A 20,552-nucleotide genomic window follows, 5' to 3' on the forward strand; every position below is an offset into this window, starting at 1 on the left:
AACCCTAATAGCGTTTTTGGTTGAGACATAAATGATTTCAGCCAATTCTTTTTGCTATAGTCAATTCCAATATTTCTCAGCTTTGGTATAAAAATCAATGCAAAAAAAAACTGAAAACGCATGTTTGTTTTTCTACTTTAAACTTGGAGCTTTGGCTGCTGTCATTTCTGCAAGACTAATAAAAGAGTACCATCTACTGGTGTTTAAAAATAGTGCAAGAGGCACCAAGTGGCTAGACTTATTTTCCTATCCCAAAGACACTGCTCTGCATACAATGAGAAAATATTTTGTGCAGTGTAACAAAATCCTATTTTATTTTTATTTTTTTTAGGTTTATGACTTCACTATAGCTTAAAAGAAATGATGCCCCCCATGTCCTAGAATTCTCAGCCAACAGAAATAGTTTCTCTCCATCTACTCTCTGAAGGTTTCCATGTTTATATCAGCAGCCAAGTGAATGGATTTTCATTATTTTTGATATTATAGTTTGGTACTGTTGTTGGATTTGGTATGGTGTAGCAACAGTTTATGATTGGTAATTACTTTGAAAAACAAAGTAGTGTTTTGACACCCTTGCACTTGAACGCCAGTTTAAAGCACAACTAGAATCAGATTAAGTTTACAGAAGCATCAAACTCAGAATAAACCAACTCTGGCTGCTTTGGATTCTATACCTGGCCTCCCAACAGGATGAGACGGTACAAGGACAGGTGGTACAGCAGTCTGCTGTGGCACGGTTGTATAGGTGACCGAAGTTTGGCTCGTTTCTGCTGCGTTAGAGGAGAAACCTACGACAGGGGCTGCACTAACACAAGCAGACGTTGATATCACTGATGAATTTCCCATCATCTAGGAGTAATAAAAGGAACAAGTTTACATACCATACATATGCTTTAAAAATGAACATTGTTGAATTCTGAATGCAAAGATTACAGCTGAATGTTTTAATAACTGTTTGTAGGATAATCCTGATGCCATGATCAATGTTATAAATTACTCACACCAATTTCACCTTAGCACCAATGGAAAATAATACTTCCACTTTAGGGAACGGTTCTATATTAAAAAAAACTAATATTTCATATTTAGCCAGTAGCCAGCACATAGAGTAATGAACTGAAACCCACAGTCCAGGCATGCGCACTCAAAATAAACCCATTTTTCCCCTCAAAAAAGGACAGGAGTACCATATTATTTTTGCATATCATGCAGGTCAGGTTCACAAACAACCAAAATTAGTGACTCCAGTGTTGGTTAGACTACACAGGAGTCTTTGAATTACTCCTTAAATTACAGCCCAAGAATATTGATCAAGTTTAGTGGACCACAACTGATCTGGTCACTTTCTTCATGTCAAGTGGTCCAGTCAGTAATCTCATTTGTGCCACAAATTGCTCAATTCACAATAACTATACGTTCATCATAGACTATTGGAACAATTTTTTTAAACAATCCTGCAAGTGGTCAGCCGAGAAAGCATTGTGCAATATAATATCAGAGGTCACACATGGCATTCTGGGAGGACTAGCATACGGTAACTGGATACTCACAAAACACACAAACCAATTTGTTCTGGCATTAGCTGGTTTGGAAATATTATTGGTGGGAAATGGATTTCAGCTCTTCCAATCCCCAATTTAAAAACAACTACTAACAGCGGATGAATTAACTAAGTTCATCAGAGAAAAAGAGAGTCATGTGCAATCAGGATTAAAGACATTAGAATTTTTGAACGATCACTATATGGAATGAAGTAAGTTGCACATCATCAATGGTCAAAGCATATCAAGTTTTATAATTTGGCCTATACACCAACAGACACTCAACAGTTACAAGCATTTGTAATGTAATTTCCAACAGAAAATAAACCAACATATACCAAGTCCCTCACTAATGTAATAGGCACATCCATTAAACAGAACACTATGAAAAGCCTGAAATTGCTAAGTATTCAGTTGGTTATTTATTTTTTATTTTTTTTTAATGGAAGTGTTCACTCCTATTTAACACCAGATTACAGACAGGAATAGGAATAAAACCAATAGCTTTGTTCTGGAAAAAGTGTACCTGCTGTGAATAATTGAAGTGTGCGCCAACCTGGCTCTCCTGGGGTGACACTGCGGCAGAGCATCCTTCCTGAATAGACTACAAGACAAACAATCAATCAGTTTTATTCCCCCTCCTGCACTGGAATAATATTCCTAGGCTAAGGCCCAATGTATAAAAACAGGAGAGACACTTCGGCATGTCTGCAGTATAAAAAATCCGTAGTAGCTAACTCACCAAAAAATTCTAGCTACATTGAATACAGTACCTGCAGGCTATGAGGTTTCCTGCTCAGCACCCCGCCACATCCCCCAAAAATAACGATCCCGGAGGATTGCTTGGCTGAACAGAAAATTTAGTGAACCAGATCTCGTGGGTGATTAAGGAAGAAGCCAGATCATCTGCCCAATCAACTGAAAACATGATTAAGAGGCTGTTTAAACAAAACTATTACACTATCCATTTGGATGATACAGGGGCACACATTAAAAAGGTAATTCCGTAACCATTGAAGTTCTGTATTGCAGCAGTGAGCTTCAAGGCAGTAACCTGATAATTCTGAACCCAAGTTCAGCAGTTAATGAACGTCAGAACTCCAAGACTGCTTTACTGCGTTCAACTTTGACTGAGCGCTTTTTAAAAAAATAAACGGTTTTCACTTGAGACAATACCACATTGGTGAAAGAGTAATACGATTTGATATTACATAGCACCTGAAACCATCGGGCATAAATTACATTTTCACCCCCCCCTCCAACACATTACCAAGTACAAACTATTTTTTGGATATTAAATGCACAAAGCACACCAATAACAAATTGGTAACATTTTACTCCTTCCCCTGCACTTCAAGTACATTAGGCTCTTGAAATTTCAGCCACAGATTCCAAACGATCATCTGGTTGAACAACCCTAAATTTCAACTGCAATGCAACTTGGTTTCTTGAATTACATGTGATGGTTTCTTGAATTGTGTGATATTCAGAACAATGTGTGTTTTGACGTTATTTCTCCCTGCAGTTTGTTTCTCCATGTGCAACAAGACGACAGCACAATGGGCATCAGCATTCCATTTGCCATATATGGTCACTGGTCACATTCTCCAACTCAAAGATGCATTGCAGGTGATCAGGATGGGGAAAAAAATCCAGACGGGATGGTCCATACCATTTAATGCCTGGTCAGGATTGGAGAAGATAAATAACAAATTTTGATTCAGATTTTGACTCCCAGAAACATCCAGAGGCAGAACACCATTGTCAGATTGTGGAAGAAATTGAGCTAAATCAATTTGAATGTCAAGTGCATGTGCCATGTCAATTTCTAGCTCAATGTTAAAAACACGTAAAAATTTGTCCTGAATTAAGCTTGGGTACAGGTTGCTTGGCAAAGAATCAAAGCACACCATGACCCCAGAACACTATTTCAAGGCTCAAATGGATAGCCAAAAGCCCATTACAAGTAAATCTCCATAAACTGACAATGTTTGAAGAAAGATGGAGTGTTTGCTATGCACAGTTGGTCACTGTTCCTATGTTCCAAGGGTTGGTAAGAGTTAGTGTCTCGAGTCTACAGCAAAGAAACAGGCCATTTGCCCCATCTGGTCTTGTTGCCTTTATGCTCTACACGAGCCTCCACCCACCCCTCTTCATCTTACCCCATCAGCATATCCTTCAATTCCTTTCTCCCTCATGTGCTTATCTAGCTTCTCCTTAAAGGCATCTATGCTATTTGCTTCAACTACTCCTTGTGATTGTGTGTTCCACATTTGCACCACCCTCTTGAGTAAAGAAGTTTCTCCTGAATTCCTTATTGGATTTATTAGTGACTAGTTTATATTTCTGACCTCTAGTTTTAGACACTCAAAAAGTGGAAACGTTCTCTCTATGTCTACCCTGTCAAACCCTTTCATAATCTTAAAGATCGCTATTAGGATGCCCCTCAGCCTTCTCTTTTCCAGAGAAAGGAACCCAGCCTGTTCAACCTTTCCTGATAAGTATATCCTCAGCTCTGGCACCATCCTTGTGAATCTTTTTTGCACATTACCAGTGCCTTTATATCCTATTTATATAATATGGAGGCCAGAACTGTGTACAGTACTCCAAGTGCAATCTAAACAAGGTGCTATACACATTTAACGTAACTTTTCTGATTTCTAATTCTATCCCACTAGCAGTGAACCGCAGTGCTTGGTTTGCTTTATTAACCTGCTTCACTACTTTGTGATTTGTGTATCTGTACCCCCAGATCCCTTTGCTCCTCTACCCCATTTAGACTATTATCCAATCAGTATGTGGCCTCTTTATACTTCCTACCAAAATGCACCACCTCACACTTGTGTATACTGAAATTAATTTCCCAATTACATGCCCATTCTGCACGTTTGTCGTAAAATAGTGAAAAGGTCTCATGATTTGCAGTTCCTGAGGGCACAAGATGCTGTTCACAGAATGGAAAAGATTGTTCTAGCTCTATAAAAAGGGAATATATATTACACAAACAGTAATACTAATGTGTTAATGGTGACATTATATTTACTACATAAAGAAAAATACTATTCAACTGAGAAGTACATATAATGGAAAACAAACCTGTACATTTTGAATTGCATGCCATCAGGTACATTCATGCACTACATAGGCTATACGGCACAGAACCAGGCCATTCGGCCCAACCAGTCCATGCTAGCGTTTACGCTCCACATGAGCCTCCTCCCGTCTTTCCTCATCTAATTCTATCAGCGTAACCCTCGATTCCCTTTTCCCTCATATACTTGTCTAGCCCGCCGTTAAATGCATCCATACTATTTGCATCAACCACTCCCTGTGGTAGCGAGTTCCACATTCTCACCACTCTCTGGGTAAAGAATTTCTTCTGAATTCCCTATTGGATTTCTTGGTGATTATTTTATATTGATGGCCTCTAGTTATGCTCTGCCCCACAAATGGAAACATTCTCTCTCTATCTACTCTATCAACATTTTTCATAATTTTAAAGACCTCTATTAGGTCACCCCTCGGCCTTTTTCCAGGAGAAAAGAGAGAGACCCCCAGCCTGTTCATCCTTTCCCGATATGTATACCCTCACATTTCTGCTATCATCCTTGTAAATCTTCTCTGCACCCTCTCCAGTGCGCCTCTATCTTTTCACAGGAACGGTAGCATACTGGTTATGTTACTGGACTAGTAATCCAGAGGCCTGGACTAATGATCCAGAGACGCAGGTTCAAATCCCACCACTGGCAGCTGGGGATTTTAAGTTCAGTTAATTAAATAAAGGATATGGAAGAAAAAGCTAGTATCAGTAATGGTAACCATGAAACTAATGGATTGTCGTAAAAACCCATCTGGTTCACTAATGACCTTGTGAAGGAAATCTGCCATCCTTACCTGGTCTGGCCTGTGTGTGACTCCAGACCCACAGCAATGTGGTTGACTCTCAACTGCCCTGTGAAATGGCCTAACAAGCCACTTAGTAACAAACTGCTACAAGAAACAATAATAAAACCTGACGGACCACCCGGCTTCGACCTCGGCACCGGCTATGGACAAGACAACGGCACACTCAGTCCAGTCGACCTTGCAAAGTCCTCCTCACCAACTTCTGGGGACTTGTGCCAAAATTGGGAGAGCTGTCCCACAGACTAGTCAAGCAACAGCCTGACATAGTAATACTCACAGAATCATACCTTTCAGCCAATGTCCCAAACCCCTCCATCACCATCCCTGGGTACGTCCTGGCCCACTGACAGGACAGAACCACCAGGGGTGGCGGCACAGTGGTATACAGTCGGGACGGAGTGGCCCTGGGAGTCCTCAACATTGACTCTGGACCCCATGAAGTCTCATGGCTTCAGGTGAAGCATGGGCAAGGAAACTGCCTGCCACCATCACTCAGCTGATGAATCAGTACTCCTCCATGTTGAACACCGCTTCAAAGAAGCACCGAGAGTAGCAAGGCCACAGAATGTACCTTGGGTGAGGGACTTCAATATCCATCACCAAGAGTGGCTCGGTAACACCACTACTGACCGAGTCCTGAAGGACACAATTGCCAATCTGGGCCTGCAACAGGTGGTGAGAACACCAACACGATGGGAAAAACCTACTTGAGCTCGTCCTCATCAATCTAACTGTCGCAGATGCATCGGCCCATGACAGCATTGGTAGCAGTGACCACTGCACAGGACAGCATTGGTAGCAGTGACCACTGCACAGGACAGCATTGGTAGCAGTGACCACTGCACAGGACAGCATTGGTAGCAGTGACCACTGCACAGGACAGCATTGGTAGCAGTGACCACTGCACAGGACAGCATTGGTAGCAGTGACCACTGCACAGGACAGCATTGGTAGCAGTGACCACTGCACAGGACAGCATTGGTAGCAGTGACCACTGCACAGTCATTGTGGAGATGAAGTCCTGTCTTTACACTGAGGACACCCTCCATCGTGTTGTGTGGCACTACCACCACGCTAAATGGGATAGATTCAGAACAGATCGAGCAGCTCATAACTGGGCATCCATGAGGTGCTGTGAGCCATCAGCAGCAGCAGAATTGCATTCCACCACAATCTGTAACCTCATAGCCTGGCATAGAATCATAGAAATTTACAGCACAGCAGGAGGCCATTTCGGCCCATCGTGTCTGCGCCGGCCGACAAAGAGCTATCCAGCCTAAACCCACTTTCCAGCTCTTGGTTCGTAGCCCTGCAGGTTACGGCACTTTAGTTCCAGACCTCCACCACCCTCTGGGTGAAGAGATTTTCCCTCAAATCTCATTACTTTAAATCTATGCCCCCTGGTTGTTGACCCCTCTACTAAGGGAAATTGGTTATCCACTCTATCTAGGCCCCTCAATTAGGTCTCCCCTCAGCCTCCTTTGTTCCAAAGAAAACAACCCCAGCCTATCCTATCTTTCCTTGTAGCTAAAATTCCCCAGTCCAGGCAAACCTCCTCTGTACCCTCTCTAGTGCAATCACATCTTTCCTGTAATGTGGTGACCAGAACTGTACACAGTACTCTAGCTGTGACCGAATTAGTGTTTTATACAGTTCAAGCATAACCTCCCTGCTCTTGTATTCTATGCTTCGGCTAATAAAGGCAAGTATTCCGTATGCCTTCTTAATCACCTTATCTACTTGGCCTGCAACCTTCAGGGATCTGTGGACCTGTACTTCAAGGTCCCTTTGTTCCTCTGCACTTCTCAGTGTCCTACCACTTAATGTGTATTCCCTTGCCTTGTTAGCCCTCCCCAAATGCATTACCTCACACTTCTCCGGATAGAAAACAGGGAATTACAGACCGGTAAGCCTGACATCGGTAGTGGGGAAAATGCTAGAGTCCATTGTAAAGGATGTAATAGCAGAGCACTTGGAAAAAAGTGACCGGATCGGACAAAGTCAACATGGATTTACAAAACGTAAATCGTGCTGGACTAATCTACTGGAATTTTTTTGAGGATGTAACTGGTAAAATAGATAAGGGAGAACCAGTGGATGTGGTGTATTTGCACTTTCAAAAGGCTTTCGATAAGGTCCCGCATAAGAGATTAGCGTGTAAAGTTAAGGCACATGGGATTGGGGGCAAGGTATTGACTTTGATAGAGAACTGGTTGGCAGACAGAAAGCAAAGAGTTGGAATAAACGGCTCTTTTTCCCGAATGGCAGGCAGTGACTAGTGGGGTACCATAGGGATCGGTCCTTGGACCCCAGCTATTCACAATATATATTAATGATCTGGACGAGGGAACGAGATGTAATATCTCCAGGTTTGCAGACGACACAAAGCTGCGTGGGCGTGTGTGCTGTGAGGAGGATGCCGATAAACTCCAGTATGATCTGGACAGGTTGGGTGATTGGGCAGAAGCATGGCAGATATAACGTGGATAAATGTGAGGTTATCCACTTTGGTGTCAAAAACAGGCAGGCAGATTATTATCTGAATGGCAATAGATTGGGAGAAGGGGAAGTGCAACGAGACCTGGGCGTCCTTGTGCACCAGTCGCTGAAGTTAAGCATGCAGGTGCAGCAGGCGGTTAAGAAGCCAAATGGCATGTTGGCCTTCGTAGTGAGGGTTTGAGTACAGGAACAAGGATGTCTTGCTGCAGTTGTACAGGGCCTTGGTGAGACCACATCTTGAGGATTGTGTGCAGTTTTGGTCGCCTTATCTGAGGAAGGATGTTCTTGCCATGGAAGGAGTGCAGCGAAGATTCACCAGGCTGATACCTGGGATGGCTGGAATGATGTATGAGGAGAGATTGGGTCGATTGGGCTTGTACTTGCTGGAGTTTAGAAGAATGAGAGGGGATCTCATTGAAACTTATAAAATTCTAACAGGACTAGACCGGCTAGATGCTGGAAGGATGTTCCCATTGGTCAGGTAATCCAGAACCAGGGGTCATAGTCTAAGGATAAGGGGTAAGCCATTTAGGACAGAGATGAGGAGGAATTTTTTCACAGAGTGATGTACCTGTGGAATTCTCTACCAAACAAGGCAGTTGAGCCAATTCATTAAATGTATTCAAGAAGGAGTTGGATATATTTCTTAAGGCTAAAGGGATCAAGGGATATGGAGAGAAGGCAGGAACAGTGTACTGAATTTGGATGATCAGCCATGATCTCTGAATGGCAGAGCAGGCTCAAGGGGCCGAATGGCCTACTCCTATCTTCTATGTTTCTATGAATTCCATTTGCCACTGCTCACCTAACCAGTTCATTGATATCTTCCTGTAATCTGCAGCTTTCTTCTTCATCAACCACACAGCCGGTTTTAGTATCATCTGCAATCTTCTTAATCACACCCCCTACATTTAAGTCTAAATCATTGATATATACCACAAAAAGCAAGGGACCCAGTACAGAGCCCTGCTGAACCCCACTGGAAACAGCCTTCCAGTCACAAAAACATCCAACCATTATCCGTTGCTTCCCGCCTCTGAGCCAATTTTGGATCCAACCTGCCACTTTGCCTTGGATCCCATGGGCTTTCACTTTAGTGACCAGTCTGCCATGTGGGGCCTTATCAAAAGCCTTGCTAAAATCCATATACACTTCAAATGCACTACCCTCATCAAAATAGATAAGGGAGAACCAGTGGATGTGTATTTGGACTTTCAGAAGGCTTTCGATAAGGTCCCACACAAGAGATTAGCGTGCAAAATTAAGGCACATGGGATTGGGGGGCAAGGTATTGACTTGGATAGAGAACTGGTTGGCGGACAGAAAGCAAAGAGTTGGAATAAACGGGTCGTTTTCCGAGTGGCAGGCAGTGACTAGTGAGGTACCGCAAGGATCGGTCCTAGGACCCCAGCTGTTCACAATATATATTAATGATCTGGACGAGGGAATTGGATGTAATATCTCCAAATTTGCAGACGACACAAAGCTGGGCGGGAGGGTAAGCTGCGAGGAGGATGTCGGGAAACTCCAGTACAATTTGGACAGGTTGGGTGATTGGGCAGAAACATGGCAAATGCAGTATAATGTGGATAAATGTGAGGTTATCCACTTTGGTGGCAAAAACAGGAAGGCAGATTATTATTTGAATGGCAATAGATTGGGAGAAGGGGAAGTGCAAAGAGACCTGGGTGTCCTTGTGCACCAGTCACTGAAGGTAAGCATGCAGGTGCAGCAGGCAGTTAAGAAGGCAAATGGTATGTTGGCCTTCGTAGCAAGAGGGTTCGAGTACAGGAACAAGGATGTCTTGCTACAGTTGTACAGGGCCTTGGCGAGACCGCACCTTGAGTAGTGTGCGCAGTTTTGGTCACCTTACCTGAGGAAGGATGTTCTTGCCATGGAGGGAGTGCAGCGAAGATTCACCAGGCGGATACCTGGGATGGCAGGAATGACGTATGAGGAGAGATTGTGTCGATTGGGCTTATACTCACTGGAGTTTAGAAGATTGAGAGGGGATCTCATCAAAACCTATAAAATTCTGTCAGGTCTGGACAGACTAGATGCAGGAAGGATGTTTCTGATGGCCGGGGAGTCCAGAACCAGGGATCATAGTCTAAGGATAAGGGGTAAGCCATTTAGGACTGAGATGAGGAGGAATTTCTTCACCCAGAGAGTGGTGAACCTGTGGAATTCTCTGCCACAGAGGGCGGTGGAGGCTAGTTCATTAAATATATTCAAGAAAAAGTTGGATATATTTCTTGAGGCTAAAGGGATCAAGGGATATGGGGAAAAGACAGGGACAGGGTACTGAATTTGGATGATCAGCCATGATCACATTGAATGGCGGAGCAGGCTCGAGGGGCCGAATGGCCTACTCCTGCTCCTATCTTCTATGTTTCTATACCTCCTTGTTGCCTCCTCAAAAAATGCAATCAAGTTGGTCAGACATGACCTTCCCTTAACAAATCCATGCTGACTGTCCCTCATTAATCTGTGTCTTTCTAAATGAAGATTTATCCTGTCCCGTATAACTTTTTCCAGTAATTTTCCCACTACCGAGGTTAGGCGGACTGGCCTGTAATTACTCGGTTTATCCCTTTCTCAACAAAGTAACGTTAGCAGTCCTCCAGTCTTCCGGCACCACACCTGTAGCCAGAGAGGATTGGAAAATGATGGTCAGAGCCTCTGCTATTTCCTCTTTTGCGTCTCTTAACAGCCCGGGAATCATTTCATCCGGAACTGGGGATTTATCCACTTTCAAAGCTGCTAAGCCACTTAATACTTCCTCTCTCACTGTTTATTTCATCTAATATTTCACATTCCTCTTCCCTGATTGCATCTGTTTTCACAAGAGGGGCGATGCAGACATTGCGAAGTATTCATTAAGAACCATACCCACGTCTTCCGCCTCCACACACAGGTTACCTTTATGGTCTCCAATAGGCCATACTCTTTCTTTAGTTATCCTCTTGCTCTTAATGTATTTATAAAACATCTTTGGGTTTTCCTTGATTTTACTTGCAAAAATTTTTTCATGCTTTCCTAATTTTGTTTTTAATTGCACCCCTGCACTCTCTCTACTCGAGTTTCTACAGTATTAGGTCCTCGGTATCTGTCATACTCCTCCCTTTTTTCTTTATCCTACCCTGTATGTCCCTGGACATCCAGGAAGCTCTAGATTTGTTAGTCCCACCCTTTTTCTTTAAGGCAACATACTTGCTCTGAGCCCTCAGGGTCTCCTCCTTGAATGCCTCCCACTGCTCTGACACGATTTACCTTCAAGTAGCTGTTTCCAGTCCACTATGGCTAAATCCCACCTCAGCTTAGCAAAATTGGCTTTTCCCCAATTCAGAACGTTTATTCCTGGTCTATCTTTGTCCTTTTCCATAACTACACTGAATCTAACCAAATTACATAGAAACATAGAAGATAGGAGTAGGCCATTCAGCCCCTCGAGCCTGCTCCGCCATTCAATGCGATCATGGCTGATCATCCAAATTCAGTACCTGGTCCCTGCTTTCTCCACATACCCCTTGATCCCTTTAGCCTTGAGAAATATATCCAACTCCTTCTTGAATATATTTAATGAATTGGCCTCTACTGCCTTCTGTGGTAGAGAATTCCACAGGTTCACCACTCTCTGGGTGAAGAAATTCCTCCTCATCTCTGTCCTAAATGGCCTACCCCTTATCCTTAGACTGTGACCCCTGGTTCTGGACTCCCCAACCATCGGGAACATCCTTCCTGCATCTAGTCTGTCCAGGCCTGTCAAAATTTTACAAGTTTCAATGAGATCCCCTCTCATTCTTCTAAACTCCAGCAAGTACAAGCCCAATCGACCCAATCTCTCCTCATACGTCACTCCTGCCATCCCAGGTATCAGCCTGGTGAATCTTCGCTGAACTCCTTCCATGGCAAGAATATCCTTCCTCAGATAAGGGGACCAAAACTGCACACAATAACCAAGGTGTGGTCTCACCAAGGCCCTGTACAACTGCAGCAAGACATCCTTGTTCCTGTACTCAAACCCTCTCGCTATGAAGGCCAACATGCCATTTGCCTTCTTAACCGCCTGCTGCACCTGCATGCTTACCTTCAGCGACTGGTGCACAAGGACGCCCAGGTCTCGTTGCACTTCCCCTTCTCCCAAAGTATTGCCATTCAGATAATAATCTGCCTTCCTGTTTTGCCACCAAAGTGGATAACCTCACATTTATCCACGTTATATTGCATCTGCCATGCTTTTGCCCAATCACCCAACCTGTCCAAATCATCCTGGAGTTTCTTGGCATCCTCCTCACAGCACACACGCCCACCCAGCTTTGTGTCATCTGCAAAATTGGAGATATTACATCTAGTTCCCTTGTCTAGATCATTAATATATATTGTGAATAGCTGGGGCCCAAGAACCGATCTCTGCGGTACCCCACTAGTCACTGCTTGCCACTCGGAAAAAGACCCGTTTATTCCAACTCTACTTTCTGTCTGCCAACCAGTTCTCTATCCAAGTCAATACCTTGCCCCCAATCCCATGTGCCTTAACTTTACACACTAATCTCTTATGCGAGACCTTAGCAAAAGCCTTCTGAAAGTTCAAATACATCACATCCACTGGTTCTCCCTTATCTATTTTACCAGTTACATCCTCAAAAAATTCCAGTAGATTAGTCAAGCACGATTTAGCTTTTGTAAATCCATGTTGACTTTGTCCGATCCCGTTACTGTTTGCCAAGTGCTCTGCTATTACATCTTTTATAATGGACTCTAGCATTTTCCCCACTACCGATGTCAGGCTTACCGGTCTGTAATTCCCCATTTTCTCTCTACCACCTTTTTTGAATAGTGGGGTAACATTAGCTACCCTCCAATCCATGGGTACTGTTCCAGATTCTATTGAATGCTGGAAGATGATCAGCAAAGCATCAACTATTTCTAGGGCCACTTCCTTAAGTACTCTAGGATGTAGATTATCAGGCCCTGGGGATTTATCGGCCTTCAATCCCATCAATTTCCCCAACACCATTTCCCTACAAATACTGATTTCTTTCAGTTCCTCCCTTTCATCAGACCCTATGTTCCCAGGCAACTCTGGGAGGTTATTTGTGTCCTCCTTTGTGAAGACAGAACCAAAATATGTATTTAATTGGTGTTCCTCATTATAAATTCCCCTGATTCTGACTGCAAGGGACCGACGCTTGACTTCACCAATCTTTTTCTCTTCACATATCTATAAAAGCTTTTACAGTCAGTTTTTATGTTCCCTGCAAGCTTACTCTCATTCTATTTTCCCTTTCTTAATTAATCCCTTTGTCCTCCTTTGTTGAATCCTAAACTGCTCCGAATCCTCAGGTTTACTGCTTTTGAATTATGATGATCACGAGCACTAAAATGCTCTCCCACTGATACCTCTTCCACCTGTCCAGCTTCATTCCCTAAAGCTAAGTCCAGAACCACCCCCCTCCCTTGTTGGGCTTGTTACATACTGGCTAAAAAAGTTCTCCTGAATGCATTTTAGGAATTCCACACCCTCTATACCTTTCACACTAATTTTATCCCAGTTTATATTAGGGTAGTTGAAATTCCCTATTATTACTGCCCTATAGTTTTTGCACTTCAGAAATTTGCATACATATCTGCTCTTCTGTCTCCCTCTGACTGTTTGGGGGTTTATAGTACACTCCCAGCAGTGTGATTGCCCCTTTTTTGTTCTTCAATTCAACCCAGGTAGCCTTATTTGATAATCCTTCTAACATATCATCCCTCCTCACAGCTGTAATTGTTTCTTTAATCAATACTGCAACCCCCCTCCTTTTTTATTCCCCCTCTATCCCATCTGAAAAACCTGTAACCAGAAATGTTGAGCAGTCATACCTGCCCATCTTTCAGCCATGTCTCAGTAATAGTTACATCATACTCCTAGTGTATATCTGTGTTCTCAGCTCGTATGCCTTATTCCCAATACTCCTTGCATTGAAGTATATACCATTTAGCACTGCCAAACTCCCTTGTCTATTTTCTAGCCCTTGCTTCCGGTCTTCCAAATTTACTTTCTACTTTTCTGCTTTCTAATTCCAGCTTTGCTTCTCTCCCTTCTGAATCGATTCTCAGGTTCCCATCCCCCCAATCAAACCCCCGCCCCCCCACCCCCAAACGAGGATATTGGTCCCAGCTCTGTTGAGGTGCAATTCATCTGGCTTGTACAGGTCCCACCTCCCCCAGAAACAGTCCCAATGCCTCAGGAATCGAAAGCCCTCCCACCAGCCACGCATTCATCTGCTCTATCCTCCTATTTCTGTACTCACTAGCACATGGCACCGGGAGTAATCCAGAGATTACTACCTTTGAGGTCCTGTATTTTAATCTCTTTCCTAGCTCCCTAAACTCCCTCATCCCTATTTCTACCTATGTCATTGGTACGAATATGGACCACGACCTCTGGCTGTTCACCCTCTCCTCCCAGAATGCCCTGCAGCCACTCAGTGACATCCTTGACCCTGGTACTAGGGAGGCAACATAGCACCCTGAAGTCACGTCTGTGGCCGCAGAAACACCTGTCTGCTCCCCTAACTTTCGAATCCCCTACCAGTATTGCTCTTCCATTCTTCTTCCTCTCCTCTCTTCCTACCCGCCCCCCCCCCCCCCCCACCGCATGCAGCTGAGCCACCCGTGGTGCCATGGACTTGGCTCTGGCTGCACTCCCCAGAGGAACCACTAGTACTCCGAACAGAATACTGGTTGGAGAGCGCGATGCACTCGGGACTCCTGCACTACCTGCCTCGTGATCACATTCCCTCGCTGCCTGCACACTCTTAAGCTGCGGGGTGTCCACCTCTAGAAACGTGTTATCCACAAAGTTTTCAGCCTCGCGGATGCACCACAGTGACGCCAGCTGTCGCTCAAGCTGCAAAACCCAGAGCTCGAGTTGCTGCAGCTGGCGACACTTCTGGCACATGTGGTTGTCCAGGCTACGCGAAGCATCCAGGACCTCCCACATGGCACAAGATGTGCACGCTACGGGACTGAGCTGCCCTGCCATGCCTCTAGTTATTAGATTAATGAACTAAAGTTTTAGTATACCCCTCGGTGCTTAGTTAAAGACTAAAAGACAACAAAGTGATACTCACCGGCCCCAAATCTGAATAGCAAAGAAAATCAATGTGACCTTTACCAGCCAATCAGTTACCAGCTATCCCCGTGACGTCACGTCGTGGGTTCCCCCCCCACCCCACATTCCTCACTCAGGCTCCACCCAGGGCCGCTCTCGCTGCTGCTGCCGGCATATCCCTCATTCTACCATTGCCATCAAGCCAGGGGATCAACCCTGGTTCAATAAGGAGTGTGGAAGAGCATGCCAGGAGCAGCACCAGGCATACCTAAAAATGAGGTGCAAACCTGGGAAAGCTGCTACACCGGACTACATGCATGCTAAAAAGCAGAAGCGATCCCACAATCAGATCAAAGCTCTGCAGTCCTGCCACATCCAGTCGTGAATGGCGGTGGACCATTAAACAACTAACAGGAAGAGGAGGCTCCATGAATATCCCCATCCTCAATGATGGTGGAGCCCAGCAAGTGAGTGCAAAAGACAAGACTGAAGCGTTTGCAACCATCTTCAGCCAGAAGTGCCGAGTGGATGATCCATAATGGCCTACTCCCGAGGTCCCTACCATGATCACAGAAGCCAGTCTTCAGCCAATTCGATTCACTCCACGATATCAAGAAACGGCTGAGCGCTCTGGATACAGCAAAGGCTATGGGCCCGATAACATTCCGGCTGTCGTGCTGAAGACTTGTGCTTCAGAACTAGCTGCGCCTCTAGCTAAGCTATTCCAGTACAGCTACAACACTGGCATCTATCCGACAATGTGGAAGACTGCCCAGGTATGTCCTGTCCACAAAAAGCAGGACAAATCCAATCCGGCCAATTACCGCCCCATCAGTCTACACTCAATCATCAGTGATGGAAGGTGTCATCGACAGTGCTATCAAGCGGCACTTACTCACCAATAACCTGCTCACTGATGCCCAGTTTGGGTTTCACCAGGACCACTCGACTCCAGACCCCATTACAGCCTTGGCCCAAACATGGACAAAGCAGCTGAATTCCAGAGGTGAGAATGACTGCCCTTGAAATCATGGCAGCATTTGACTGAGTCTGGCATCAAGGAGCCCTAGTAAAACTGAAGTCAATGGGAATCAGGGGGAAAACTCTCCATTGGCTACAGTCATACCTAGCACAGAGGAGGATGGTTGGAGGTCAATCATCACAGCCACAGGACATCGCTCAGGAGTTCCTCAGGGCAGTGTCCCAGGGCCAACCATCTACAGCTGCTTCATCAATGACCTTCCCTCCAACGTAAGATCAGAAATGGGGATGTTCACTGATAACTGCAGTGTTCAGTACCATTCACAAATCCTCAGATAATGAAGCAGTCAATGCCCACATGCAACAAGACCTGGACAACATTCAGGCTTGGGCTGATAAGTGGCAGGTAACATTCACACCACACAAATGCCAGGCAATGACTATCACCAACAAGTGAGAGTCTAACCACCGCCCCTCAACATTCAACAGCATTACCATCGCCAAATCCCCCATCAACATCCTGGGGGTCACCATTGACCAGAAACTTAACTGGACCAGCCACAAATACTGTGGCAACAAAAGCAGGTCAGAGGCTAGGTGTTCTGCGGCGAGTGTCTCACCGCCCAACTCCCCAAAGCCTTTCCACCATCTACAAGGCACAAGTAATTAGTGCAATGGAATACTCTCCACTTGCTTGGATGAGTGCAGCTCCAACAAAAGCAGCTCGACACCATCCAGGACAAAGCGGCCCGTTTGATTGGCACTCCATCCGCCACCTTAAACATTCACTCCCTCCACCACTGGTGTACCGCGGCTGCAGTGTCCTGAAGCCAGCCAGCAATCCATTCTGCTACTTGTCCCCTGACTCTGCATTCTCTGATCTTGTTCATCAGTCTATTATGGGGTTCCTTATCAAAGGCCTTTTGAAAATCCAGATATTACATCTACTGCATTACCATTGTCTACTCTCTCTGTTACCTCTTCAAAAAATTCAATAAGGTTGGTCAAGCAAGACTTTCCCCTTTTGAAATCCGTTCTGACTATTCAAGATTAAATTTTTGGTTCCTAGATGTTCTTCTATTTTCTCCTTTAGTAGGGATTCCATTATTTTTCCTACCGCCAATGTTAAGCTGACTGGTCTATAATTCCCTGGACATAGAAACAGGAGTAGGCCATTCAGCCCTTCGAACCTGCTCCTCCATTCAATATCATGGCTGATCCTCTCTCTCTCTCAATACCATATTCCTGCTTTCTCCCCATACCCCTTGATGCCTTCTGTCTAGAAATAAATCTATCTATCCATCTCAAATATATTCAGTGACTTGGCCTCCACAGCCTTCTGTGGTAGAGAATTCCACAGGTTCACCACCCTCCTCTCAGTCCTAAATGTCCTACCCCGTATCCTGAGACTGTGACCCCTCGTTCCAGACCCCCCAGCCAGGGGAAACATCCTCCCTGCATCCAGTCTGTCTAGCCCGGTCAGAATTTTATACGTTACATGTTCTATTCCTTCTTAAATATCGGTATTATGTTAGCTATCCGCCAGTCCTCTGGCACTATACATTTTTCTAACGAATTATTAAATATGCGTAGTAATGCCTGTGCTATCGCTTCTCTAGATTCTTTTAAAATGCGTGGATGCAATCCATGGGGTTTTATCCTCCAAGTTGATTTAATATATTCCCTTTTTTATTTTAAATGCACTTCATTACTAATATCATCCAATGTCATGTCCACCTGCTCTATCACCCTGGTGAATACTGAAGCAAAAGAATTATTTAATATTTCTGCCATCTCTATCGTTTTTTCTGGTATTATCCTGTCTATCCCTTAATAGCCCTATTCCTATCCCAACCTTCCTTTTTTTTTATTGATGTGCCTATAAAATATTTTACTATTTTGTTTCCTGTAGATCTCTTCCCCTCCACCCATCTTACTAGTTTAAAGCCTTTGCCACCTCCTTATTTACCCTTTCCACTAGGACACGGGTCCCATCCCAGTTCAGGTGGAGCCCGTCCCATCAGTACAGCTCCTTCCTGTCCCAGAACTGGTGCCAGTGTCCCATGAAAAGGAACTGGGAAGTGTGATTAGGCTGGATAGCTCTTTGTTGGCCAGTGCTGACACGATGGGCCGAAATGGCCTCCTTCCGTGCTGTAACTTTCTATGATTTCCCACGTGTTAATTCTCCTGAGCTGTCTGCTTCTATGCCAATTTGCACGTGGCTCGGGCAATAATCCAAAGATTATTACCCTCGAGATCCTGCTTTTTAAATTTAGATTCTAACTCCTGATACTCTTTCAGCAGGACCTCCTCCCCCCTCCTCCCTGTTCAAACATGTACCAAATGTCTCCAAAACTAAAACTACCAGTTGCTTCACCACAAAAAGTGAGCTAGTTGAACATCTGAGACTCTCCCCTTGTGGAATGAATGAATGCCTCATGACTACGGCTCACCCTAGCCTGGAACCAGTGCGCTACGGTCATCAGTGCGTACGCCCCAACACTGGAAGCCACAGACGAGACCAAAGAGGAATTCTCCTCCAGCCTCGAACAATTCCTGTCTGGAGTCCCAATGGGCGACAAGCTGATCCTCCTTGGCGAATTTGGCGCCAGAATTGTAAAGGACAGAGACCTCTGGGGAGGTGTGATCGGCAGAGAGGGGGTAGGGAAAGTCAACTCCAACCCTCCTCCTGACGAAATGCTTCGAACATGGCCTTGTCATAACCAACACCTTGTTCCGTCAGAAAGACAAGTACAAGGCTTCATGGCAACACCCTCGCGCCAAGCACTGGCATCTGCTGGACTACGTCACTGCCCGAGCGAGGGACCGCAAGGACACAAGCATCACCCGCGCCATGACAGGAGCTGACGACTGCTGGACAGACCACCGCCTAATCCGCTCCGTCATCTCCATCAACGTAGCCCCAAAACAATCAATGCTGGAGCGCTCAAAGACCCTGCTAAGAAAGCCCTATTCAGCCTGCGCCTCACAACCAACATGACGACTCCCAGTGATTCAGAGACAGTGTCCACAGCGCCTGGTCTGCACTCAAGGCCTCCATAATCAGCAACTGTGAAGAGACGCTTGGTCACTCGACCAGGAAACACCAAGACTGGTTTGATGAGAATGACCAGGAGATCCAGGAGGTAATAAGCCGCAAGTGCAAGGCATTTCTGATCTGGAAACAGCAACAGAACTCAAGAGCAAGAAGGCAACTCTACAGGTGCCCAACGGCCGAGGCCCAACAAAAAACTCGCGATCTAAAGAACAGATGGTGGGTAGAGAAAGAGCAGGAGATCCAGCAGCAAGCCGACAACCACGACGTGCGTGGATTCTTCAGCGCAGTCAAGACCACCTACGGCTCAAGCACCATAGAAACATAGAAGATAGGAGCAGGAGTAGGCCAGTCGGCCCCTCGAGCCTGCTCCGCCATTCAATGAGATCATGGCTGATCATCCAAATTCAGTACCCTGTCCCTGCCTTCTCCCCATATCCCTTGATCCCATTAGCCTTAAGAAATATATCCAACTCCTTCTTGAATATATTTAATGAACTGGTCTCCACCGCCCTCTGTGGCAGAGAATTCCACAGGTTCACCACTCTCTGGGTGAAGATATTCCTCCTCATTTCAGTCCTAAAAGGCCTACCCCTTATCCTTAGACTATGACCCCTGGTTCTGGACTCCCCGGCCATCGGGAACATCCTTCCTGCATCTAGTCTGTCCAGGCCGGACAGAATTTTATAGGTTTAGATGAGATCCCCTCTCATTCTTCTAAACTCCAGTGAGTAGAAGCCCAATCGACACAATCTCTCCTCATACGTCATTCCTGCCATCCCAGGTATCAGCCTGGTGAATCTTCACTGCACTCCTTCCATGGCAAGAACATCCTTCCTCAGATAAGGCGACCAAAACTGCACACAATACTCAAGGTGCGGTCTCACCAAGGCCCTGTACAACTGCAGCAAGACATCCTTGTTCCTGTACTCGAACCCTCTTGCTACGAAGGCCAACATACCATTTGCCTTCTTAACCACCTGCTGCACCTGCATGCTTACCTTCAGTGACTGGTGCACAAGGACACCCAGGTCTCTTTGCACTTCCCCTTCTCCCAATCTATTGCCATTCAAATAATAATCTGCCTTCCTGTTTTTGCCACCAAAGTGGATAACCTCACATTTATCCACATTATAGTGCATTTGCCATGTTTCTGCCCAATCACCCAACCTGTCCAAATCGTATTGGAGTTTCACGACATCCTCCTCACAGCATACTCTCCCACCCAGCTGTGTGTCGTCTGCAAATTTGGAGATATTACATCCAATTCCCTTGTCCAGATCATTAATATATATTGTGAACAGCTGCGGTCCTAGGACCGATCCTTGCGGTACCTCACTAGTCACTGCCTGCCACTCGGAAAACGACCCATTTATTCCAACTCTTTGCTTTCTATCTGCCAACCAGTTCTCTATCCAAGTCAATACCTTGCCCCCAATCCCATGTGCCTTAACTTTGCACACTAATC

At 45.2% G+C, this 20,552-nt stretch overlaps 1 protein-coding gene across 1 annotated transcript in view; it reads right to left on the bottom strand.

Annotated features, from left to right (window-relative positions):
* Positions 1–20,552, bottom strand: part of alg13 (ALG13 UDP-N-acetylglucosaminyltransferase subunit) — a 100,150-nt gene that overhangs the window by 9,028 nt on the left and 70,570 nt on the right. Inside the window, exons 23-24 of the mRNA XM_085993612.1 lie at positions 2,068–2,145; positions 675–849 (exon numbers count right to left, since the gene is read on the bottom strand). Of these exons, the coding sequence (XP_085849738.1) occupies positions 675–849; positions 2,068–2,145 (253 nt within the window). The remainder of the gene's footprint in view (positions 1–674; positions 850–2,067; positions 2,146–20,552) is intronic.

The sequence above is a fragment of the Somniosus microcephalus genome, chromosome 1 (assembly GCF_052327205.1).
Source record: "Somniosus microcephalus isolate GS21.2 chromosome 1, FLI_Smic_1.0, whole genome shotgun sequence".
Classification (NCBI taxonomy): Eukaryota; Metazoa; Chordata; class Chondrichthyes; order Squaliformes; family Somniosidae; genus Somniosus; species Somniosus microcephalus.